The following is a 26,273-nucleotide window of genomic DNA, read 5'->3' as shown; positions in this document are numbered from 1 at the left end:
AAGGGCTGCTTTCCAGTTAGGTTTGAATGCCGGTCCTCTAATCAGCTGGAGAAAGAGAGTCACTTATATAAGCCAAGGGAAAGGAAGTGCTGCTGCGATACAGCTCACATGAATAACTAGGACTGAGTGCTGGTTGACTCCCGGGGTCCAGCTTCTGCATCTTCTCATGCTGCTCCTTTAGGGCTGTGTTGGCTGGGAGAAGTGGCCATTTGGGAGGCTTTCCTCGTCTTACCAGTCTTCCTTTTTTCAAGGCAGTCGGTGAAGGCATGACTCCCTCCTCAGACAAAGAGCTCAACGGGCTAGATAACCCCGGCTTCGTGGTGAGTCTGCTTGTCTCTGAAGGGTAATTCTTGCATAAACAGGTGTGAGCCCTGCGAAAGGAGGAGAAAGGGAAAGCCAGGGGGCTCGGACTGGCTGCAAGGATGCTGGTGTGTGGTAAATGTCTGTCTCTGCTCCTTTATCATCAGGAATCTGAGGAATTGTTTCCTTACTACAGCCTGCTGCTGCAGACTCAGCATACTTTCTACTCTCTGACACCCTTTTCAACTTCTTTTCTCTCTATTATTTCTAAAATTATAGCACAGATAAATGGTAATACAAGTGTATCTGTACTGAAAAGCAAGCTAGCTTGTGGCTCCTTGTGGCTGCATCCCTGGGTACAGCATATTATGTACTAATTAGTAAAATCACAGTAGAAATTTAGCCTAGTGAAGAATGTGTTTCTTTGTCTTCTGGATCTATTTCTAGTGAGGTGAATTGTCAGAGGTGGGTGAAAAAGAGATTTGGGGGTCAGCAGGAGAGGGCACCCTGTAGAGTTATAGCAGGGTAGTAAAAGCTGTAAATGATAGTCAGTGATATGTCAGTTCAGGGGTGTGCAGTGCACTGGAAATGCTGCAGGCTATAACAGCCATGAGGCAAGGGCCTGGGGCACGGCAGCTCCCTTCCTCTCTCACAGCAGGACTCGCCTCCATTAGAGACTAAAAGCATTGCTTGTGTTCTGACAGCAGGTGTGAAGAAGTGGGGTCCTGCAACCCTCTTGCTACCTTGGTACAGACCACCCACCTGGGGGGCCTTGAGGGAGGCATTTAACCTCTGCTGTACAAGTCTCCCATTTCTTGGATAAGCCTTGGTGGGCTTGCCGTGAGCAGCGGAGGTGGGGGTGCTATGCCAGCCATGGGCAGAGCCTCAGGGAAGTGCTCAGAGCAAGTCAGAGGTTTTCTTTTGCTGTTGTTAACAGGGTCTCCATTTCTACCTGTTGTGTCATAATACAGAACAGGCTGGTGACTTCCTCCGGTTTGAATCACCCCAAAGGAGGTAGAAGACAGAGATCTTTCACCTGTGGTTCAAGCAGTCTTAGTTTCAGTTCAGTGATTATTTAAGATGCTCTTGAGCGCCCTGATGCCGTGCCTGGAGCCAGAGGCCCATGGAGGGTGTCCTGGTCCCCTGAGTTCATGGGGGAAGCTGGGCTAAGAACCACCAGCAGCAGTTTGCCTTTCCTGTTCCAGACTATTCCTGCCTTGTCCTCCTCCCAGCATCTCGGCATCACAGGCTGGCTGAGGTTGGAAGGCACCTCTAGAGGTCAGCTTCTCCACCCCCCTTGCTCAAGCAGGGTCAGCTAGAGCCAGTTGCTCAGGATTGTGCCTAGACACTTCTTCAGTATCTCTGAGGGTGGACACTTCACAACCTCCCTGAACAGCCTGTGCAGTACTTACTCACACTCATAGTGAAAAAGCGTTTCCTGATGTTAAGACGGGAACTCCTGTGTTTCAGTCTGAGCCCATTGCCTCTGGTCCTGTCTCATCCCATTATCTCCGCTCACATCCTTTTCCCACTGAGCCCTGCTCACTCACTACCCTCCAGCTCCCGGGGGTTCAGGCCTTCATGTGATGGTCATGTGGGGCTGTTACTGGCACAGGCTCTGCCTGGCTGGAATATGCCTGCTGGTTAACGCAGGGAAAGTTGCAATGCAAGGAAAGGAGCTTAGTGCTGTCTGACTAGCTTCAGATTCATCTACTCTGGTATTCAGGAGTAGCTGTCCCCAGATAACTCAGTGCATGGGCAGTGTTAAGTACCTTGCTGTACATTTATTAATCCATGGCTCAGGCTTTCTTGTTCTAAATGAAAATGTCTCCACAGGGAGTTACTCAGGAATGCCTTTTGCTCTTGAAGTTCATGCCTGAGTTCAGTTTGAATTAACTCTGTCTTCACCTATTTTGAAGTACCTGTAATGCTCCTAGCCTGCCTAGGCTGGATAAATACACTGTGTTTAAAAGGTATTACATAGCATGTTTTAAACAGTGTGATCTAAAATGGGACTTTGGAGACTCAGCTGTGAGAACAGAAACCTGGAGGCTTCAGGCAAATGATGAAGTCTTTCAGGATTAATCTACCACACTTGCAAAATTTACAACTAAATGTAACATTAATTTTACACCCTATTCCCTGACCGCAGCATTAGCTGTTTGCCTCCACTGGTAGGTAGGCCATGAGCATTATTGCAACCCCCTCACTTTGCTGGACATTTTTGTGTCTTAAGGTTCCAACAGGACTTGAAGGATGAAAAAGGAAAAAAAAAAAGAAAGTTGAGTTCCTCCTAACAGCAGGTTTCCATCCCTGCCTGATGAAGCAGGGCATCCCAGCCTAGAAAAGCCCTTTGCTGCCAGCTTACTGAAGACCCACTAGCTGGAGAAGGGTTGATAAAACAGGTGGTTTGGGATCTTAATTAGCTCTTGCATTTGGCTCAAAATTTTGTGGCTTTCCAGGCAGCCTCCCGCTACCACATGTGTGTGTGCACACACAGGCAGGTTGTGTGTGTGCATGTGTGTGTGCCCAGGCAATGTGTGTGTGTGCGTACACAGGGGTCGGGGTGGGTTGGAAGGAGGAGCAGACAACCAGGAGCAATTATTTAGCTTAAAAGCTGTGGCAATGGAAGCAAAGCACTATTTTGCTTTCCTTGGCAAAATGTCTCTTTGTATAAATAAACTCTGTAAGGCGTATAGTTCCCTGGGGAGCCCTGTGGCTGCTGGCTGCCTAGGACGGGATCTGAGCCTTCCTGGGGAGCTATTTCAGACCCTGGCACCTCCCTGAGCCCCCAGGTCCCCAGGCTGTTTCCTGAATCCTCCAGGTGCCATTCCCCATGGCAGGCAGCCGAGCTTGGGCAGCACCCCAGTAGCCCTGGTTTGAGTTGGCTCCTTTGACATGGACGCCAGGGCTACCTGTTCCATGTGTTTCACGTGGCTCCTCTGCAGGAGAGAGATTTCCAGTAAGAAAAAGGGCAGGTGTGTTTATCAAGGCCGGCCATTGCAAGGGTGAGTGTAAGGAGACTGGAAAGAGAAGACTTAAGAAAATTAAATATAAAACCTGCTTCTACTCTGTAATTAGTGGTAGCCAAGTTGTTTTAGTGCATTTTATAAAAAGTACTGTTTGGGTGGGACAACCAGGAGGGACAGAGACCAGGGGACAATGCACCTTTTGTTGATTAATCCACTGCACACTCGTCATTGCTTCTGATTGCCGTTTCTCCATCCTTAGCTAGACATTAATGATACTCATGCACCTCGTGCAGGTGTCTCTCTGAGGTTGAGGAACCCTGTAATGTTTCTTCTGGTCTAGACGCACACATGCATATAAAATTTTTCCACAGGTGTTTGTATCTCTGTTTTAATTTACCCCCTTGCTCTTCTTTATTATCCTGGCATTGTTGAAAGCTACATACGAGGTTTTCCTGCAAGATGTGGAGCGTGGCTGCAAGAGAGGTGGCTGCTGGGTGCCTGCAGGGCTGGGCTGCAGCTAATGACGAAGGGTCTCTTCTGTTGTCCAGGTTGAAGATGGGAGCCACTACTGCTTCTCACCAGATCGTGCTGCCTGGAGCCCAGAGGAAGGCAGGGGCAAGGGCCGTGGCAGCAGCAAGCTTGCCTACACTGTCATGGATGTGCCCCCCTGGTACCTGTGCATCCTGCTGGGCATTCAGGTGCGGCAGGGGAGCAGATGGAGGTGGGGATGGGTGGAAGTTTAATTGACTGTTCAGCTGGTCAGTGGGGGTGAAACCTGAATTTGGGAGTGCTCTACTGTTACTGGGCATGACTGGAGCTGTGGGGCTGGATCTCCATGAACTCAAGTCCTTCCCACCACCACTTGCTGAGCACCGACCATTATCCTTACACCCGCAGCTACACTGCGCCCCTTGAAGTGCAAATGGAAAGGAAGAGTCCCAGGGCTGGGGCCGAACAGTTAGTAAGAACAGGCCAGATACCTCATCTGAGTGTAGCCAAAAGTGTAAGGGCTTCTGAACTTCTGCATTCCCATGGCAATAAAAACTAAGCAGAAGGGCCCACACTGCTTTGGTTGGTGTCCACGCCCAGGCACATTAAATGACCCAGGGCCACTCTGGGTACAGAGCCTCAGGGAAGAGAGACCTCTGAGTGATTAAGGTAATGATGGACGGCGCCTGGAGCTAGGTGGACATTTTGTACTTAGTTTCCTTAAACGGTTGTCTCAAATTTAGAGTGTATTAAACCAAGGTTTTCTGATTACATCTGCCTCATAATTTTCATAAAACATACCTCTAATGAACACAGTGAGTTTCAGAGTGCCACCAGTTCCACCACTGCAGTCCTGTGCTCTGAGCTGAGAAGTAACAACTAAGGTTAATATTGAAAGGAAAAATAAGTTTGAAAAATTATTTTCACATTTAGTAATTAACTGAAGGTCATTGCAGAAATATGTCTGTGACTTCTGAAAAAGGCAATGCCTCATTTTCCCATTCATGGTGTCCATTTTTTATGGTTATCCATAATTGCACTGTGTGAGAAAAACTGCTGATAGCAAAGAACTAGTAGTTCCAATTTGCCAACTTTTAATGTTATCCTTTGTGGTGCAAATGAGATGGACTGAAATATTGCATTCAGTTTGCCTGATCACTCTGTGTCCCTACCTTAGGATGTCCCCACCTTCCTGGAAGATTAGCCCCGACAGCTTGTCTGAACGTGCTGGAGATAAGCTGGTTGTGTCTAACAGTGATCTGGGGAGTCCAGAGCACTATAAAAGGTCTTTGGGCATGGAAAGCAGAAGTCTGTCGGCGTGCATTGCAGTTCTTGTAGGTGTTTTGGAACAGGCCCTAAGAGAGCGTTAAAGCTGCCAAAAAGTAGGATGGGTAATACCAGTGTGCATGAACACAAATCTGTGAATTGTTTTCAGATTTCCCTCAACAGCACGGTAATAATGTACAGCCAGTTCTGTGTCCTTCACCCAGTCTTTCTCTATGGCTCCTAGCATTTCCTGACAGCCATGGGAGGTCTCGTAGCCATCCCGCTGATCCTCTCCAAAGAGCTTTGCCTCCAGCATGACCTTCTCACCCAGAGCCACCTGATCAGCACCATCTTCTTTGTCTCTGGGATTTGCACCCTGCTGCAAGTCCTTTTTGGAGTCAGGTAGGCCAAATGCAAGAAATGGGAAATGCGACAAAACAGTTTGTAGATGCAATTGCTACGTGCTCGCCACCACTCTGCTGTAGAGTTTATCATTTGCTACCCTTGGGCAATGGGAGCACATGTCAAAGCACCCTGAAATTTCTGTATGTGATAGCTTTGCAGGGCTACTTCACTGTCCTGACTTTTGTGTCTCCTGGTACTTGATGCTGCTTTTGTCGGGCTTTTAAGGAGTCTGTCCTGCAAAACAATGAAGTATTGAAACATGCAGTAAACAGTATCTACTTGCTCCTTACCCCAGGGATCCTCCAGCTGAGGCAGGGCCCTTCTGATCTGGGCTCAGGATCAAGGGACAGAAACTCTGGGGCAGGGGATAACTGGGAGAAACTAAAGCCCATCTGCCACTGCCTAGGGACTCAGGAAGGAGCTCTATAGCACATCCTGTTCAGCGGCATCACTTTCCATGCTCAGGGATTTGTGACACAGGCTGAATGTAAGCAAGGTAAATCCTCTTTGCTGCCGAGCTGTTGAAGAGCCGAGGGAGAGGAGATGAGCATGGAGTTGCCGTTCACTGCCCAGAAAATGAAGTGCTTAATAAGAGACATGACTGCAAGTACTCCCCCTTGCCACAAAGACCCTGCATCTTTGCTTGCAAAATTTCTTAATTCCCTTGTCATAACTCTGGGCTGCTTCTATCTTTCCACAGGTTGCTTTTTCCTCCAGTATGGTGGGAACCTGTGTTTCTAGCTTCAAAGGCAAAAATCACACATTCTTTGGCTTCCAAATCTGAGTGACTTTGTCAAAATTCTTCTACTAACAAATCACTGGTCAACTGCCAGCTCCACACAATGTTTTTACTCCTCCTGTTTCTTCTCCCAGTGCAACTTTACCATCTTTGTCTATCTTAAGAAGTGGCTGTAAGCAAACTTGTCCCCAGAGGGTGCTCCCCTTCTTCTACATTCCTATGGGATGAGTGGAGGAGAGGGAACACCTTGGCCACAATAAAGAGAGAATCTGGTTCTTCTCAGTTCAGTTAAATTCAGGCTGGAGTGCATGATCGTGGCTGTGGCTGCTGGTGCAATTCAGGTTGGAGTCCTCCCAGGCCCCGCCCCCCACCCCCGCCAACAATTTTGCTGTGCTGAGGATGCAATTGCCCTGTGGCTGGCCCCGACTGTAAGATGTGAGGATGCTCCTGCCAGAAAGGTGGGACTCAGCCTGTGTTGTGGCCAGAGGCAAACAAAGCCTGAGGAGACACTTGGAAGCAGATTTTTTTTTCTCTTTTTACTGTTTTCTGAAACCCCATAGTAGTTGATAACTGTAAGTCACCAACAAGACAGCTAGAAAAGTGGTAAATAACAAGCTGGAGGGGATGCTTTTTCCTGGAAAACATACGTGCCATTCTCCGAGGCCCTGGGCAGCCCTCAGCTAAGTGCTTGGTGCGTTTCCTGGTGTCCATATTTAAGAAAGACTAATTCAGAGGAGAAGAGGTATGGAGATGATCTGTTAATGTGGCATGGGGAAGGGACATTTGGTCTTGCAGAGGCTGGCCTGGTTAGCATGGCAAAGTGGCAGCTCTGAGGGGCATGGCTGCAGCCCACAACTAGCTGGGGAGACAAGCGGGGGGAATCGGGCAGGGAGAAATCATTTTGGCTAAAAGGCAATGTTGGCACAGGAATGAATGGATGGGAACTGGCCACGAACACGGGGAGTTTCCCACCAAAAGCGAGTGTGGTTCAGAAGCAGCCCTCCAGAAGCAACAGCCAAGGGAAAAGCCTGATGAACTGCAACTTGCAGCTCAGTCATGTTACGCAGCATGAAAAAGCAGCAACAGGTCCCAGGCAGTCACTGGAGACACTGTCCAAGAGGATCCCTGAGGGGAGACACAGTTGCTTGCCATTATGGTGAGCCTCCCTTAGCAGATGCTCGGACATCATGTAGTGATGATCAGAGCATAGTATTTCCTTCCCTAAACCTGCAAGTTTCCCTTTTGCAAACCTCACTGGAAAGAGCTCAGCATGCGCCATATGCACCACCTCACCACCCCAGTCTGCTCTCAGCCCACCCATTCCAGCACTGGCTGTGAAATAGCTTGAGGGCCGATGCAGCGGGAGCTATACATCTATTGTTAACTTCAGCACTGGGCCTTCTCTGTTTCTTTTTGTCTTTTGCCTTACCCAGACAAATCCTTTGAAGGCTGCAACATATTTGGCCAAATACTGTAAATAAGTGACTCTACAGATGACTGATACTTCAATATCATTTACCGGCAAAGTTCAACAGTGCTTTAGCTGTGCATGGCATGAGTAATTGCAGTGGTGTAAATATTTGTTTTAGGTGATGGAGACATGCTGCTATAACAGCTATGCCATCTCTTATTTTCCATTGCTTTCCAGAGAATGGTGGAAATGCCTCTGCTTCAGGGAAGTCCATGCCCTGCAGAAGCCCTCACACGGCTTGCTGCCCCGCTGCTTTTCTGAGAAGGTGCCGTGAGAGCTCCTGGCTCAAGAAGCGGTTCCTCTGGGGCTTAAAGCCTGAAGAGCCAGTCTGGCCTTTTAGGTCTTTGTCTCCATTTCTCCATGTGTAGAAAGAGAAGAGGCTGGCGTAGCTCACAGGAGCAGCTCCACTGTGCAAAGCTCTGTACAAAGCCGGTGCTGAGCACTTCTGGAGGTGTGGGCTCCTTGCTAGCCTGAAGAGTTTCCAGGCTGAGGGTTACTCGAAGCCAGGAGACACGTGGCATGGAGGGAGAGCCAAGGTCTCACCCAGTCAGCATGCTCAGATGTGTCCATACAGTTCTCCTTTCCAGTGTCAGGGCAGAGGAATTAGCTTTAAAATCTGGTGAACTAAAAGCCAAATCACATTTTCTACTGCCCTTAGTCTGAAGATGGTTGTGGTGTGAGGAGTAGCCAGGGCATGTCCTTGTGTTCATGAGCAAGTTGTGAAGAAAACTGAGGCAGCTGAAGGGGGCAGAGGAAGCAACTAGATATTTGGCAAGATTTGAGCCTAGGTTGATTCTGAGCTTTGCTTCAGAGTCTTGCCATCTTTCTTCCTTGGTCTTCTCTCCTCCTCCAGCTTTTCCCCCTTTGTTATTTTACTCTGTGCAGCTCCATGGTCTCATCACACCTTAGGAGGACTACTTTTTCCTTAATGCAGGGTATCAGAGTTTGACTGCAGCACCGATGCGCTCCTGCATTGCCTGTGTTTGAACCTGAGATCTTCCCCCCAGGTCATTGCTCTTGAGTGCTATGGGCAGCAATTCCCACCCATGGTCACCTGCCAGAACATGTGAAAAGACTGTCAGAGGCCATGGGCAGACTGATTTTTTTAAAATTTATTTTGCTTTCATTTCTCTCACCCTAATGGAGCTGGGTTTCTAGCATTCTTGCTCATCAACTTTTCCCTCTGCTCTCCTTCCAGGTTGCCTATTATTCAAGGAGGCACTTTTGCATTCCTGACACCCACACTGGCCATGCTGTCTCTCCCCAAGTGGAAGTGCCCTGCCTGGACGCAGAACGCCACCCTGGTGAATGCCTCTTCACCAGAGTTCATTGAAGTCTGGCAGATGCGGATGCGAGAGGTATATTACATTTTCAGTGGCACTTGCTCTGTGTCGGGGCTGTTTGCTTTCAGAAAAGCACCTGACCGTGGCAGGGTGATAGAGAGCCCTCTATCACCAGGGCCTTGGCTCTCACCCTGTTGCAGCTTCCTAAGCATCTATTCTCTGGCAAAAAAAGCAGGCGCTTCACTGCTGCTGAACAGGGGACATGCAGACCATGGCTGATTTGTGGCCCCTGCAAAGTCTCCACTGGTCCAGCCAGATCCCTTCTCCATGGAGCATGGACTGTTTTGAGGAAGAGAGGGAAGATGTTTCCAAGGAAATTGGTCAGGGGCTAGGGTCTACTATGTGGAAGGGGTGTGCTTGGTGGGCCGTTAGATGTTTTCTTGTAAGTATAGGCTTAGTAGGAGAACGGAGACGTATGCTTGGATTATAGCTACTGCTACTTCTAGAATGGTTCTAAGTACAGGAAACCTAGTAAAAAGAAATGCAAGGGCAGAACTTACCGTAAATGTTAAAGAACAGCCACTCTTAGGTAGTCAAAAGAGAGGAGGAAAAGTCAGGGATCTCACTGCCTTGTTCTACATCTATTGCCACAGAGTAAGTGGCTAAATTCGGCTCTGTCAATCCCTTCCATGGTGAGCTTTGCAAAGCACTTGGGAAGCACTGCGAGCTCATGAAGGATTTGCTGTGTGGCACAGGCTGCCCTCCCTATTGATTCATGAAAATCTATCACAAGGGCACTGCTGCCTTCTTTCAAGCTGGCTGCTTCACCCCGTCCCCTGCATTTCTCTTGCCTTTGGGGCCAGGGTAGGGAAGGTGCTCAGCACCACAGAGGACCCCGCCTGTGTTTATCAATAAATCTGTGAAGGCAGAGAGCAGCCTTACCCAAGTCCCCTGCTTGGAGCTGACTGTGAGCAGCACTTCAGGATGTAATTGCTGGCTGCTTAGCAGTGACTGTCAAACACAGGAAAGTCCAGGGTGATGAATGTGTCCCCAGAGAGAAACTGTTACTCAGAAAAAAAGAGGCTGTAATGACCCACCTGCCCTACCGGTGTGCTGAAGTGCCTCAAGCCCTTCCCAGATGGATGAGTGGAGACCATGGCCCTGCTCCCATTTTGGGGCCAAGGGCTTTTCCCCTGTGTGTTGAGGGGGCAGGAAGAGAGAGTGCAGGGTCACTGATGCATGCTTGGGTGGCCCAAGAGGATAAGGAGGAGGGGATCTCTGGAACAAAACTAGCCCTGGTGAGGACTAAACCTACCAGCCAAGGGGGGATTTGGTGTGCTGGTACTTCGGTGGTCCTTCCCTGCATGTAATGCTCAGCTGGGCTTTGCTGTAGCCAGCGGGAGGCCTTGGTGCGAGTCTGTCACTGGAGGCTGAGCCTGGCTGTCACACTGGGTTTGCACTGACTTATGAAGGAAAGGCTCAGCAGCTGGCACTCCTTTCAAACTGCTCTCTTCCTCCCTTTTTCCAGGTGCAAGGAGCTATCATTGTAGCTTCCTGCTTTCAAATCTTTGTTGGATTTTCTGGCCTGATTGGATTTCTGATGAGGTTCATCGGCCCCCTGACAATTGCCCCCACCATCACCTTGGTCGCACTACCTCTCTTTGACTCGGCCGGGAACGAGGCTGGGCAGCACTGGGGCATAGCATTCATGTAAGTCTCACTTCCCTATGGAAAAGCTGAGCATACACAAGCCGCCTACCTCTGATGCGAAACTAAGTGTCAACAGTCTGTAGCAGAGTTCCCCTGGGTTCAAGGTTTATTTGTTGAGCGCTAACATGTGTCAGGCTTGTGCAAGGCAGCAGTGTGGCATAGTTCTCCCCCATCCCCCGGGAGGTTAGAGCCCTCAAAACCTAAAAATGAGTTAAAAAATCTGATTTCTGTGAAAATCCGAAGTTCATAGGTCAGTAGAAAAACAAGTCTTTCCTGTGTGTGGTTCCTGGGGGACTGTCTCTGTCACAGTTGTCTGCATACACTGTCTTATACACCCATTATTTAAGTTGAAAAGACATTCCTAAAATGACAAAGTTGAGCACTCAGAGTTAGGTATTCCTCAAGTTTAAATAGCTGATGCTTTATGTATAGTTTTCACATGAAGAGGAGGAAATATTTTCTCCACAGAGGGCCTGGGGGGCTCTGGAAATGTCTGCACGTGACTGCAGCACTGAGTTTCAGTGTTTTTCAGTTTTCAGGGCTGTTTGTGTGTGTGTGCCCTTCTGCATGAGTGTGCTTGGTGGCAGAATTTCCTTAGTAGTTCAGAAATGAGTTAAAAAAGTAGAAATGCCGCTACATCGTGCCCCTGCAGATTTGGCACCTTCAGATCCCTAATGCAGATTTCAGTTTGCAGCAGGAGTAGGTTGTTAACCTCTCTATGGGTTCCATAAGTTCACTAGTGCTTTCAGAGCTGCCTTCAGAGACTTGGGGGGCCAGGCTTGACTGCAGCCCCATGAAGGCAACACACTGTTGTGGGGATGTGCTCCAGTCCACTTCTCTCTCATTCTCTTCTCCTCCCTACACCTGCCCTCCCAGACCCCAAACAGCCACTAGTCTTTTCCACCCCCAGTTCCTCATCTAACTGGTCTCTTCCACTAGCACCCCACAGGACTCCAAACCCTGTCTGCAACCCAGCTTTCCTTTCACCACTGTTTCTCCCACCACATCTCTGCTTGTTGTCCTGTTGTCCAGATCTTGTTTGTCCTAGCCCCTTTGCTTAGCCAGCCTGAATTTTCCCTTCAAACTGTATATCCTTGTCTGGACTGTCTCCTTTTTCTGTCTCCCTTCTCCAGCCACTGGCTCCTAACCTCAAACTCTTGCTTGACCTCTTTGCCCAACTGTGCTGCTCCATTAAGGGGGTCCCAGTCCTTGAGCCCGTGTCCCTGCTCTCAACCCAGGTCACCCTTTCTATCTGGTTCATTTCTGTCCCATCTTCTACCCGTGCTAATCCCAGTCCTCTTTCCTGACTGAGATACCTTAGCCTCAACCTAATCACTGTGCTCTGAGCCACCTCAGTTGTGTCCTCTTTTGATGCCTTCTCGATGCTCCATGGGTATCATTAGGGAAAGAGGGAGAGCGGTGATGGAGAACGTGGAAGATATGAGCCATGTGGTCTCAGCGCTGCTGTTCAACCCTTCCCAGAACCCCCATGGTGGGTGATACCCACTGTTGCCTCAAGAAACTGGTCTAGTGCATGCTCACTTGCTCCCTGGTACGCAGTTCATCACTGGGCAAGGCCTGGATGTATGCAGACAGCTCAGAATCTTTATGGGCTGCAAATGAGATGTTTCTGCTGACTGCCTGGGATCTGGGATGAATAATGATTGTTACAGACTGAGCATAGCTGAGCAGATTTTTGTGAGAAAGAGTAATATCCTTTACCCCAAAGAACAAGTTCTACTAAATCTTGAATTTCTGCTCCAGGTCATAAGCAGGCCTGCTACTGCTCAAGGCAAAATGACCTTCTCAATGCAGGCTATATACTATGTCTATTTCCTGAACATCACTCTTTGAAATAGGTTTGGGATGCATTTTTCCAGAAATATTTGGCCTGAGGCAGATGTTCTCCATGGAAATTTTCATCCTGAATGGGTAAAGTTAGGCAGAAGTGTAAGCAGCTCAAAATAGCGTTTGTTAATGCAATGTGTCAGGCAACCTGAATAATAAGCAGTGACACCTACCCGAGATAGACGAGGACTCTGCAGTGATTCATAAGGCTGCTGAGCACCTTTGTTAATGCAAATGCACAAAATGTGCACTGACGCAGTCTGTCTGGGCTCTGTAGCTTTAGAAAGCACAAATGGAACCCAGTTCCTCCTCAGACTTTCTGCCTCCAGTCATTCAGTGTTTTGGATTGTGATTGATAGATAACCTTTGGCTGTATGTTGTGGCACATCTTTGCAGAGTGGGGAGGTTAGCGTTTCCTTTGCACGGCTGGCGTTCTGCCTGCCTGTGCACCTATAGTTCGTCACTTTTTCATGCATGGGAAATGACCAGTTTTCCCTGCTCTGTCAGTGTACTTCAGCTGGTGCGATTGTGTTCACACCAAATCCTATCAGGATTAATTCACTCAATGTATACAATTTAGACTTGTTATAAAAAAATGAGAGGCCCTTCAGAGGCCTGGTTAACATAAGAGGAAAACGTCCAAGGTCTTCTACCAACTCAGCAATCAAGGTGTAATGCCCAGTCCCTGCCCTCTCGCTGCATATGGTAGCCTCCAGCTTCATCTGGTTGCCCTTTCTGGGGGGAAGACACCTGGAGGCAGTCAGGGCTTGCTCTGAGCGCGCCTAGCTGTGCTGCTGTTCACAGGAGATGTCCCACCTGAGGGATGGGAGAGGAGCTGCACCTCGTGGTCACTTCCACCAGAATGAGCCCCCGGTGCTGCTGAGGGCACACGTGAGCACCCCTGCCTTGGCGGACCCCTCTGCTGTGCAGCCCTGGCAGACCGGAGGGATGTGCTCTCCCCTTCTTGACCGTCTGGGAGGTCTCTGTGGGCACCACGTGCAGCCCCACAGTCCCACTGCATTTCTTTCTTTCAAAACAGGGACTTGCACAGCCAAATCAATCCCTTTTTACTCTGTGCCACTTAGGAGCTTTTTGCAACTTGCAGAGCAGCACCTGGAATCAAGAAACCAATAAATCCCGTATTTCCAGTATATCTGAATTATGCAGAGGTTCAGGCACAATTTCCTACATACCCTGCCTGGACCTTGCATGTCTGTCAGGCCTTTCTTTTACTCAAATGTAATTTTTAAGCTTCCTGCAACTGTGCTACACTCACTGATGCACTATCTAGGGGGTCAGTCTTGAAACAAAAAGAAGAAAAAAAGACATTTGCAAATGCAGAAGAGTTACTGATAGTGTGATGGAAAACTTGTTCCACCTCAGGCTTGTTGGAGTGGGGAGCCACTCTGGTGCTGAGAGCCTGTTTTTTGAGGTCCTCTGGAGTCCTGGGTCCTTGGCTAGCAGGTGTTGAGTTAATGTGGCGACAGGCAGGAAGCTGGGCACCCACTTTGTCTCATGGTTTGGTTTTCTCTTGTCCTAGGACTATTGCTTTCATAGTTCTGTTCTCTCAGTACCTGAAAGATGTCCCTGTGCCACTACCATCTTACCAGAGAGGCAAGAAGTGCCACCTCTCCCCGGTCTACCTCTTCCAGATCTTCCCGGTACGTTGAGGATCTCGGAGACACGGCAATCGTGGCAGAGGGACTGGCCTTACCCGCCCCAGGCTGCCTGGGCTCTTTCCACTCACATCCCGCAGAGTTAGTGCTTCCCAGCCCAGCCTGTGCAGCAAGGGGGCAGAGGGGGAGAAGGTCCCCATGGCCCTGACCGTGGGGAGGGAGGGAAGGAGGGAGGGCCACCGGGACCCCCTGCCATCCCTCTGCCTCCATTCCATGCGCAGGGGAAAGGGGCAGGTGGGGAGACACCTTGTCACCCACAACCATGCCAGTGCCGCAGCCATACTCTAATCGTACCCCACTGCTGCATGCGATGGGCAGGTGCTGCTGGGGCTCTCCCTGAGCTGGCTGCTCTGCTACGTGCTGACGGTGACAGACGTCCTCCCCGCCGACCCCACCGCCTATGGCCACCTGGCCCGGACAGACATACGTGGGGATGTTTTATCCCAGGCTCCCTGGTTTCGGCTGCCTTACCCAGGTACCACTGCCCCACCTCTCCCCCTCCCACCTTGCTACTCCCTGCTCCAGCTTGCACCTCTGCTTATAGCTAGCAGGGGGAGATGAAATGCCAAAAATCGGGGAAATACCCACAAGCATCCCTGCTGTTCTCCCCCCTGCGCTGCAATAGATTTTGAGACAAACGTGCACCACCGAGCTGAAACCATCTATTTACTTGCAGGCCAGTGGGGAGTGCCAACCGTCAGCCTGGCTGGGATATTTGGCATCTTAGCTGGGGTGATTTCCTCCATGCTGGAGTCTGTGGGAGATTACTACGCCTGTGCCCGCCTGTCTGGGGCCCCGTCACCGCCAAAGCATGCCATCAACCGCGGGATCGGCGTGGAAGGCATCGGCTGCCTTCTGGCTGGAGCCTGGGGGACAGGGAACGGCACCACATCATACAGCGAGAATGTGGGAGCCCTGGGCATCACCAAGGTGAGCCTTGCTGCAGTGGGGTGGCTGCAGTGCCCTGGCCCTCCTGGAGGTTGCCCCTGGGGGTGTATGTGCAAAGGAGTGGTGGACGTGGGCATGTCTTGGACCCGGGATGTGATCTTAGCCCACCTTCTGCAAGGCACACTGGAAAAAGGTGCCCTGGCACATGGGTGACCTCCTCAGCAGCACTCCAAATCACCTAACAGAGGTGGCCACTCTTTCTTTCTCTGCTTATGGCCTGCATATGGGATGAGTACACACTGCTGTTACCCCTGGCAGCTGGCTCAGGTGATGTTACACCTCCGCTAACCTGGAAATTTCTTGAGGACTGACTTTATCAAAGGCTGTCTGTCTGTCTGTGTCTCTCTGTCTTCCTATACATATTTATGGAGAGGAGAGGGAGAGGAGAAGAGATTTAATCAGGCTTCGAATTGCAGAATTTTTATAATCCAAGGATGGCAATTACATGAAAGTTAGACTATTTCTTTGGGATTATAAAATGTGATGGACAGGCATATGTTTATACCTCTCTATAAAGTTTTGTTTCTCTCTTGAGTACCTTATTGCTCTTTTAAGGGAAAGAAAATTCCAGAGACAAGTTTGACAATCAGATCACAGATTTTCACTAAACTTTACAGTCAGGGGATGGGTACATCCAGCAGCCAACTGGGGAACGTTTTTAAATCATTGTCAAATAAGCAATGTCATGTCAGCAGAGCTGTGAGTCAGTAAATAAATGCAGAATTTGACTTATAGCTCCCACTCTATAACATTGCTTATTTCACTGGATTTTATAAAGCTCACTCAAAATAACCATTTTTCAGACTCAAGCATTAGTGTTTGACTGAGGTGGCTGCTTCCAGCAGCTGTCTTGGTGTCTGTATGGAGTCCAGTTTAACCTGTCACCACATGTACCTCCTCACTATGGAAACTGTGCATACTGACCATATTCCTGAGCCCCTTCTTTACTGACATGTATGGGATGTAGCATAGTGCAGAAATGCCCAGGCTCGTAATTATCAGTTTACAGGACATGTTCTCCCATGAATGCTAAGTCCTTCAGGTCGACATAGCGTCCTTGCTGACTCAGGAGAGATGTTTCCCTTAGATCTCTCTGGTCACATTGTTCACACTTAAGAGAGCAGAAAATACAGCCTGATCTCAGTCAGCCTTCCAGCAAGTGTAAAGGCTCTGGCTGGTATAGATGGGCATGTTGAGAGCACAAGGCAGAGTTCATTTTGGTTTTTATGTGGGAAATACATTTTTTTATGACAAATGGAAATGTAAGGGACTTGTTTCCTCTGCATAAACAGAGTTGTCCGGCACCAGCCGAGACATCTTTGGAGATCTTAGACATCCACAGGGGCTGTCAGATAAGGCAAGGAGAAGCTGCTGGAAGCTGCCAAGATGTGACATCTTAAATGGCACCAGGTACCTATATTTAAGCTTCTTGATCAAACCCAGCATGCCAGTACTGAGGTATAATTTCCAAGAAAAGAAGAGGAGGATTTTAAGGAGAGGTAAAGACCTCAGAGTCACCATATACACAGTAGGGAAATGTGCAGTTTCTTCAACTGTAAGAAAGAGAACTGATTTTCTTGTTTTCCTGACATAATTGAAGCAAACTCTAAACTAGAGGCCATAGCAGCATATGTTCACAGTTGTGGTATCAGTGGATTAGGTAATTTGCCTTTAAGGCAACTCCATATACTGGGTAAATCAACATTTTGGCAAATAAGGAATCTGAAGCTTTGTTCTAATCCTGGAACAAATAGATCTGTTGACTTTTATTAAATTATAGTTTTGATGGTAATGATGTCCCAAGTTTTTAAGCCAAAGAATATAAAAAGCCCACCTGAAGGCAATGCATGATTTGATTTTGAACCTCCCCACCAAATCTTTTTCATTTATCTTTCACAATCAAGTAAGGCTTAAAATATTTTAAAGGAACATGTTTAAGAAATGCTTAAAACCAGACACTACTAGTTACTGGGCGTGTTTTTGTTGGAAGCATTCACAAAAAGCCCTTCCTGTAAATATGACATTCTTCAGATATTTAAAGGGAGGGATTAAAATATTTAATTGAATTATAGAATGTTTGCAGAGGATTACGGAGTTTCCCTGCCTAAGACATGAATGTTATAAATGCTTTAAGCTGTCCAAGTTTTGGTGAGGCAAGGCATATCTTGAATTGAAAGTCTAACAAATATTGCTGCTTTTCTTTTTAGTTTCCATAGTCTGTAAATGTCTCTTTCATCCCTTTGTTTGGCAGATCCTCTTTTTCTTTCCTATTTGCATGCTCTAACAGATCTGAATGAAAGGCATTGCTCCGTGCTTCATCCCATCTTTGTTGTAGTGCCCAACCCAGAAAAAGCCACCCTGGCTCTTCCTAGGGGAAAAAAAGAGAAAAAAATGGTTTTACTGAAGCTAGATGGGTGATGAGAGATAGGGACAGACCAAGAGACCTCCCCACTTCTTATTAGCCATTTGTTGACTATGGAAAGGATATATCAGATCCCAGAGCTTGGGATTGGAGCAGCCAGACAGCCCTGGTCTCCCAAAACTTGGTCTCCAAGGAACGGAGGGATCAGTGTAGGATATCTTGTTGAAAGCCATTTTTAGATGGCAAGCCAAACCCTGGTGAAGGATTGTCCAGTGAATTGACTGGGTGGCTGCAGTGCCAGCCTGTGGGTGTGCCAAGACATTTCTAGGCCAGAGTGAGAGCAAAGCTCTGTGTGTGTATCAATGTGCTCTTAATTTAATAATATTTTTTTGTTTGTTTAACGGCAAACTGTTAAAGTCCTGACAGCAGTAGGAAAGAGTGGTGTGGATCCACAATTGCTCTCAGAGTGCCTTTCATGACAAATATTTACTAGTGGACAAATACTGATGCTCCCCATGCAGCGTGAGCACCGCAGTTCACCGTCAGCTGCATCTGAACCTGCGACTGAATGTACCATTGGGTGCTTTGGCTAGAGGTGCAACCCCTGCCCAGCAGGCTGGCACTAGAGCCTGCTATCCCTCGTCTCTCTGTGCCAGTTAGTGCTTAACTGCCTCCTCTTCCTCTTGCCCCAGGTAGGGAGTCGAATGGTGATCATTGCCGGTGCCTGTGCCATGCTCCTGAGTGGCATCTTTGGGAAAGTTGGGGCAATGCTTGCCAGCATACCCACCCCTGTGATCGGAGGCATGTTCCTTGTGATGTTTGGAGTTATCACAGCAGTGGGGATTTCCAATTTGCAGGTAACGAGCTGTGCGGGTGCCATTTCATCCCTAGGGAAGGGTACTTTGGTTTTGAGTCAGGTTTTTACCAGGCTGAATCAGATATAAACATGCTGCAGCAAATGCAGGCATTTACTTTGGCAGTTCCTTGGGTGATGATGAGGGGATGTACCCAGAGGGACTAAATCACAGAGGGCTCCCTGCCTGGGGCAGGGCTTGCTGGCATCAGGGGATCAGTAATGCCCCAGCAGCACCAGGGCTGCTGCCTGCGTCCACGCCTGCATGCACTGTTTATATCCCAGCATGTCAGATGAACACAACAGTAATCCACAGATTTGGGTAATTCAAGATGTAATGTATACAATTTCTCTGTGCAGTACACAGATATGAACTCCTCCAGAAACATCTTTATCTTTGGATTTGCTCTATTTGCTGGCCTCACGGTTCCCAACTGGGCATGCAAAAATAGTACACTGCTGGAAACAGGTAAGAAGCAAATTCAGAAGCATTTTCTGTAGCATAGAACTGAAGCAAAGGCTGATGTAGAGAAATCTTTTAAAATGCAATTTTTTCCTGATAAAACCCTGTTGCCTGTTTCTTTCTGGGAGGGCTATTCTTGCCCTTTGCTGTGATGCACAGCCCTGGTGCAGAAATCTCTGGTCTTCATCAGTTGACTGCACCTTGCCAGATTCCTGTTGGGCTAATGATTGCAGAGCGCTTCCCTGGGACACGTTCCTGGGATGGGGCAAGAGAATACTCCAGGACTGAAACTTGATCAAGATCTCAATGAATGAGGCTTTCGTATATGCTATACACAATAAAACTTGATGCTTCCAAAATGCAAGAGCAGACTCTCTACTAAATTCCATCAAGTTCACTTTATTGAAATTTGCAGTCCTCCAACAGTTACCCCTTCACTGTGTCTCATGTGACTAATGTGTTTGCCACAAAGGCCGTAGTGTCCTCTCTTAAGGTATATAAGAGATGGCATGCTGGGTGGGCTGTTGAACGAGCTGGGCCCACAGGTCACATGCTCAATAGACAGTCTATCAGATGCTCGGCGCCATTGAGCTTTGCTCGTGATCTCACAGAGAAACGTCACATCTGATTAACTTGTGGTGAAATCCCATGCTAAATATACATGTATTTCTTTGGGAACTGAAGCTTGTGCTTTTGTAGGGAACCACTTGCTGTTATGTTGTGGAGGCGCAGAATTTGTTTGGAGCAGAACGCAGCTTTTTCTGGGACAGCGCTGTGGTCTGGACTGTTAATAGGCTTGTAATGTATTTATGAGCCATCTCCTGCCTACTGGCAGCTGGGTCAGTGAATAATTATGCAGAATAAAACTAGGTCTGAAACTGGCAGCAAGATCAATCTCCCTTACATTGCCAAAACTTAAGCTCTGTTTTGGGATTTGCAAGTCTTGTCTAAACAAGCATGCAGCTCGCAGCCTCTTGGCACTACCTGTGTTGCTGGTCATACCTGCATCTCTCTGCACCACTATCCAAACCTTTGTTTTTCTGCTAGGAATCGTCCAGCTGGACCAGGTGATCCAGGTGCTTCTCACCACCAGCATGTTTGTGGGTGGACTCCTGGGGTTTATCCTTGATAACACCATTCCAGGTAGGATTTGCTGAAATGAGCTAAGCTACTAGTTTGTGCCTGCCCTAGGGTTTATTTCCTAGTATTTTTTGTCTTTGTGACTACTGCTCTATATGGGTAGGAGCTGTGCTAGCAACCATGAAACACCGTATGACTGAACTCCTCCCAGGGTGGGGTGAGGAACACGGGGCATCACTGAAGTGGTCTCTGGCTGGAAAACAGCGGCTTATCAAAAACTAATTAATTTTTCACTAATAAACCAGTCTGAGGAAAAGGTTTATCTGGGGAAAATGTCTTTTGGGGGAAATGCCAGCCTAGACCCATGTTGCTGGTTGAAAGGAGAGAGAAAGGCAACTGCAATAAGTGGAAGCGAATGTGTGCCTCCTTATGAGAGCTGCTAAAACTGATGCTGAACTGGTGCCACAGCAGTGGAGAGCAGTAGGAAAGGCTGGTGATCAAAGACAGGCTACAGCACCTGCAGCTGGCCCTCACAGCCAGCAAAGAGCCTCTGATTTTCATCGAGCCTGGGCAGGGATGCCGTAAGGAGAGGAAAGCCTCTTTTCTGCTACAGGAGAAGAGCAGGAAGGACACCCTGTTAACCAGATTCTTTTACCATCTCAGGCTTCTTGGAAAGCCGATCTCCTTTTGGCTCATTAATTTTCCAGTAGCCCTCGATCTGCAGCTCCTCCAGGCAGAATTTACGCGGGTGCTCACTGCCTTTCCCAAGAGGCACTCAGCGGCTGCAACAATTACAGGCACTTAGCAATTCCTTGTCTAGGGTAAATGCTGTGACTGACTAGTAATTGCTAGCTGAACCTTATTCCCCCACTCCACAGTATCTGGGCAGTCAACATCCAGCCTTGTTTTCCTAGCACTATATGAATCCCCACTTTTACACACTTCTTAGATCCCCCACGGCTTGTGAAAACCTGTCTTGGTATACTTGATTCCCATGGAAAGCAGCGGAGAAGACTGCTTATCTGGGAGCTGTTGCATGAAGGCAGGTATCATCTGGAACCTCATTAGTGAATTTTTGTAAAGAGCTTTGGAGCTAGAAGGGTTTAAGTGCAAGGGATCTGTGCGTTGCCCTGGGTCGGCTGGGATTTGAGAAGTGGGTGTGAGGCACACAAGGTAGTCCTGTGCTCAGAACACCTGCTGTTTTAAATACAATTATCTTGGTTTTGCTGTTGCAGGAACACAGGAGGAGCGGGGGCTCCTGGCATGGAACCGTAGCCACAAGGGAGAGGCGGACAACCCTCAGCTTGTTTCCAAGGTCTATGATCTTCCGTTTGGCATAGGCACCAAATACTGTGCTGTGTCTTGGTTTCGGTATCTCCCCGCTTGCCCCAGAAGACTGCCTGGCAGCAAGAGAATGGATGAACTGAAGGGTGCTGGACAGGAAAGGAATGTTAAAGAAAGCTCAGAAAGAGACTCCGAGATAGGTGCTGATACAAGGATATAAGCACCTGGCCTGCATGTGAACTCATCTCAGAAGCAGAGGTCTGAAAAATGTATCTGCAGCCCCCACCACTTGACCATAAACTGGCAGCTGTTAAGAGGCTGGAGGAGGAGAACTATCATGTGTGTCTTCTGCCAGCTCTGCCCCCTGCACCACTGGTGACCTTGAGGGAGTAATTCATCTCCTTTCTGCTCCTGCCTGCCCACCTCTAGGAAAATCATAATCCCTCTTTGGGCAACACCAAAGCCCAAGAAATGCCTGGGAAAGATGTTCAGTTTCCATCCTCGCACTGAGCCTTGGGGACCCCAAGAAGCAGCTGTTTCGCTGAAGCAGAGCTCTTCCTGTCTCCTGGCTGCTAAAGGGGCCACAGGAGAAGACATCCCTGATGTGGGCCCTGTTCCACTCTCAGGCACCTCTTGGGCTGAGACTAATCCCCAAGACCTTAAAGATCTGTAAATGGCAATGCTCACCTCTCAGCTTGTGGTTTACACCTCATCCTGGCCAAGGGCAAGGAGCGAGCACCTCTAGGTCACGATTAATCTCATTCCATATCCACGTAATTTAAAGCCAGTCAAATGAATGTTGCTACAAGAGAGGTGTCTAAGGTTAACGGGATGGATTGTCTTCTGAACATGCTTCTCCCACCTTAGACTGCAGAGGGAATCTAAAGAACTTCCTTAGGTTCTTGACCTAACAGAAAACCCCAGCTTCACTGAAATGAATCCCACCCAGGGTGCTGGGAGCAGTTTCAGGGGACCCAGCTTCCTCAGGGCACCAAACCCTACAAAGATGAAGGAATTGTCATCAAAGATGAAGGAGAAAGCTCTTCTGCTCACAATTTGATGCATCCCTGCTCCTGCTATGTCCTGTGTCCCCCACACTGTACTTGTTTGGTCTGGCGTGGTGATTGTGCAGTGACAACCACTTCTCTGGAAAACGGTTTGCAGATCCTTGCTCCTGTCCACTATCAGCAGCAACAGCCTTAACCTATATAGCCATATATAATATGATTGCACATGGTGCTGGTTGCTGGTGGTGTGTAATAACATTGTGCTGTAGCATAAGCTTGCGCTTCCTGCATTGAGATTTATAGTTTATTATTTTTTTAATAAATAAGATGTACAGTGTAATGATATTTTTCAAGGCGATTGATTGCCATAATGTGGCAGGTAGTATTCAAGGAATCACAGAGTAATTTAGGTTGGAAAGGACCTCTGGAGGTCATGGGACAGCTCCTGCTCAGAGCTGGTCCTGTCAGACCAGGTTGCGGAGGACTGTGTCCATTTGAGCCGTGGATGGAGGGCCAGAGCCTCTTTGAGCTTGTTCAGTGCCTGACCACCCCCAAGGTGAAAAGCGTTTTCCCTCATGTCTAATTGGAATTTCTAATGCTTCATCTTGTCTCTGTTGCCTCTTGTCCTGTCACTACTCTCCGCAGAAAAGTTGGACACCATCTTCTCTGTACCTTCCACGGGACAGCTGAAGGCCACAATACGATGCCTCCTTCACCCTTTTGTCTCAAGACTGAACAAAACCTGGTGGTTTCAATGTAAAGCCTTGATTCCTCACACCTTTAAAGTCCTGTTCTTTAGTCCCATCCTGCAGCTGTAGCAGTATGTGCCTTGTTTTATTGGTAAAGGATTTTTGTTTGTTTGTTTGTTTTGGGAGCCAATGAAACATGAATAGATCAATTGTGTGTGTGTTGGGATCCTAAAGGAGGAAATATTATGGTATAAATAGTTTGCTGTTATGGGCAGGTTGGAGTACCTGTGCTGAAGATTGTGGTTTTTATGTCTTTGGAAGAAAAAATGATTTGTGTATTTAAGTATATCTGATCCCCCCCACCATCACAGATTTTACAGAGATGCCTGGTCCCAGGCATCTCGGCTCTGGTATCTTCTTCATCCTTCACAACCTGGACTACATCTCTAAGCTTATTTGGAGCTCTCTATGCTCCCAGAGGATCTAGCAGACAAACCCATGGTCTTATTCATCATCACTCTCGAATTTACTTGTGCTGTAGCACATGTGTGAAAGTGAGCTGTTAAGTCTACCTCACCCTGGCTCCTGTGTCCTGTACTGAAGCTGCCAGGCTGCTCCTGGCCAGACTCACCACACACTGGAGGACCGGCATAGATGGGAACAGGATACACAGCTAATGAGGTACACAAGCCACACCTGCCAAAACCTGCTGTACCACAAAAATTGGTCTTCAATTACCTTTTTGTTCCCCACCCCAAGGATGGAGAACATTGCTCATCTGTTATGCTGTCACCCTGCTGCCCCAGCCTGCTGACATGTCTGTGTCCCCATCTTGTATTTGGCTTGCAAGTTCCCTAGACTACAGCTGGGCATGACTTTATAGCTCCTGGCATAAGGGGGCCCCAATCCCTGGTGGAGGCTCATTTGTTACCCTGGCACATCCTATGGGCCAGGAGGCGCAGACAGCTGTGTGCGGGCTATGCTGGTCTGGGGCAGCTGTGTCTGCTGTTGCTAAGGCTCAGAAGGCAGTTTTTCAGAAACTGTTTACATCCCTGTTTCAAGCTCAGGCTCCTAAATGTTTTTAAAAATTCCCCCCTTCGGTGTGTTTGTTATATATTTATAAAATATCCTTTTATTTGCCTCGGGGGGACATTTCCAAATTTTAAAACAAAGTAGGCAGGGGTTAGGCTGCAGGGCCACCACTCCTCCCAGCTGCATGTGGCCACTTGAGGTTTGGAAACAGCTTCGACTTTGCACCGCAGCAACATGGCTTCTGTTTATTTTCTACTTAATGAAAATGAAAACCAGAGGATCCTCAAGCATAAAACTGAACACTTGAGGGCTGTTTCAGATTGCTTGGAGAACAGCCAGCTACGTGTCAGCTGTATTACCCTTTGTGCTACTGTTGAGTCCTGAGTGCAGCAACATTTACTGATTTCAACCAGGTGTGGGGTCACCCTGCTTGCAGCTTTGCAGAGAGGCAGACAGCTAATTGGGAAGTCCAGGCAGATGCTCCTGCTGTTCTGGCCGAGGAGACCTGGTGATGGGTATTTGCTTGTACCCTAGGTGCGCTGGCTCTAGAGCAGCTAATCAGAGGCTCATTTCCACAGCTTTCTCACAAGATGTGACCTGGGCAGGACTGCCCTATGTTACGCTTAATGTGTTGAAAAGTGAGGGGCTGCCATGCTGTAGCACAGCTGTAATGTGGTGGGTCCCACCCTGCGCTGTTCAGCTTGGTCTGCCCAAACCCTTGCAACAACTGCACTTCCACTGATGTGTTCACGTTTCCCACTCTTCCCTCCCTGCTGCCTTTCTGCCTCCAACTCCTTCTCACCGCTCTGCCCCAGTAGCCTACATTTTCCAGATTTTTTTCATGAAAAGTTTCCACCAGACCAACCACTGAGTGCTGCACAATGTGGTACCCGTGTAAGCACAGTACCAATATGCTCAGGAATTAAGGCTGCTTCCCTGCCAAGGCAGAGCAGACTTCATGCACGCCAGGGCAGAACAGCTACTGTCTGTGTAGCTTTGGCTCTGCAGGAGAGGAAACTGCCTTCCCACGTTACACACAGGCCCACACTCTTGTAAACTATGATCATGCGACAGGAGGAACCAGAATAACGTGTTCTTTATCTTCTCCTTAATGTTGCAACACCTCCCACAAAGCCTGCTACCATTTGGAGGACTTAGTCTTTTCACATTACCTGAACACACCTGCTGTTTCACATTAATGTTCAGGCCAGTCTTAACCTAAAATTCTCCTGGTGAAGCATCAGAAACTCTCATGTGTGATGATCAAGGGAACGCATCTACATGGTGTGTGGTGTCCATTTAAAACTGCCTCCTGTGGTAGGTGGGAGGCTGAAAGTCATTTGGAAATGAATTATGCTATGTTTAACTTCTGTCCTGAACTGGCCCTCAAAAGGGCAGGAATGAAATGCCAATAAAAGGTTGTTAAGCCTTGAACATTATCTATTCACATGGCTGTCCTATGGCACATACCAGTATTGCCAAGTTTGACCTCAGCTGATGTGGTTATTGAGATGGATGTGGTGAAAGAATCATTAATGTAACAAACCTGACCAAAAGTTGTGTGGCAAATGGAACTGAAGATGAGAGAAATCTTTCTACAGCTAAAAGCTTGTGGGAAAAGTATTCTCAATACTGAGAAAAACTAACCTATTTCCCCCCAAAACTACAAAAAGAAAACACAGGCAGAACACTTAATGTAAATGCTTATTACTGTAGGTATATATATGTCTCTTGTACTAGCTAAAGGAGAGGATGATTTGACCTTGGAACCCCTCAGAAGTCTGTACCTGTATTTCAGCCAGCAGGTGTCCCAAAATCCAGACTGCCCAGGAGATGCACGTGCTTGGCATTTTGGAATGAGAGGAAAAGGAGGAGGAGGAAGGAGAGCCAGCATTGCTTATAGCCTGTATGCATGAAGCACATTAGAAAGGCAAGGCTGCACACTGGAGAACTCAGAGGGGCTCTTAAACCCAAAGAGGATCTGCAATTAGGAGCCCCCACTTCCAAACACAGCAGCCTAGCAAACATTCACCTGGGAGCGCTACTACAGCCTCACCTGCAGGGACGGAAGGTGCTCTGGAGGAATTACTCTCCTCTTGTGCTTCAGTGGTAGGCTCCACATGTGTTTGCTTGAATACGGCTGCATGTATCATGCTCTTATGCACCAAGGCATTGGCCCAGCCCTCTTGGATTCAGCCTAAAAGCCTGTCTGCTGAAGGCCAATGGATAGTGGAGTATGCCAGCTTTAGTTTAAATTTTAAAATTAAACTTTTTAGCTTTTCTGTTTGTGATGGCTGTTAGCACAACCTCAGCATAACCACTGTCAGAACACAGTTTGTCCAAGTCTGTAGAGAGCCTTTAATGATAGCTCAGAGATGGGAAAGACTTTATTCATC

The 26,273-nt window shown here is 48.1% G+C and overlaps 1 protein-coding gene across 1 annotated transcript; it reads left to right on the top strand.

Annotated features, from left to right (window-relative positions):
* Nucleotides 1-23,054, top strand: LOC102059126 (solute carrier family 23 member 1-like). The gene is made up of 12 exons (XM_005441325.3): nt 1-320; nt 3,821-3,970; nt 5,272-5,429; nt 8,841-9,000; nt 10,454-10,635; nt 14,024-14,144; nt 14,478-14,634; nt 14,836-15,089; nt 18,162-18,326; nt 18,683-18,791; nt 19,833-19,928; nt 21,101-23,054. The coding sequence occupies exons 1-12, from the start codon at nt 267-269 to the stop codon at nt 21,367-21,369; spliced, it is 1,875 nt and encodes a 624-aa protein (XP_005441382.2). The 5' UTR covers nt 1-266; the 3' UTR covers nt 21,370-23,054.
* Nucleotides 23,055-26,273: the final 3,219 nt, after the last annotated feature.

This window comes from Falco cherrug, chromosome 5 (genome assembly GCF_023634085.1).
Source record: "Falco cherrug isolate bFalChe1 chromosome 5, bFalChe1.pri, whole genome shotgun sequence".
In the NCBI taxonomy this organism is placed as follows: Eukaryota; Metazoa; Chordata; class Aves; order Falconiformes; family Falconidae; genus Falco; species Falco cherrug.
The sequence above is the reverse complement of the archived record's forward strand: the minus strand, read 5'-3'. Positions and strand labels throughout refer to the sequence as shown.

What these genes read in the sequence shown, in the direction of transcription:
- LOC102059126 (XM_005441325.3), top strand. Translation starts at nt 267, where the DNA reads ATGACTCCCTCCTCAGACAAAGAGCTCAACGGGCTAGATAACCCCGGC. An exon ending in TAGATAACCCCGGCTTCGTG is followed by an intron (nt 321 to 3,820) that starts GTGAGTCTGCTT and finishes TCTGTTGTCCAG; the next exon opens with GTTGAAGATGGGAGCCACTA. An exon ending in TAGTACACTGCTGGAAACAG is followed by an intron (nt 18,792 to 19,832) that starts GTAAGAAGCAAA and finishes TTTTTCTGCTAG; the next exon opens with GAATCGTCCAGCTGGACCAG.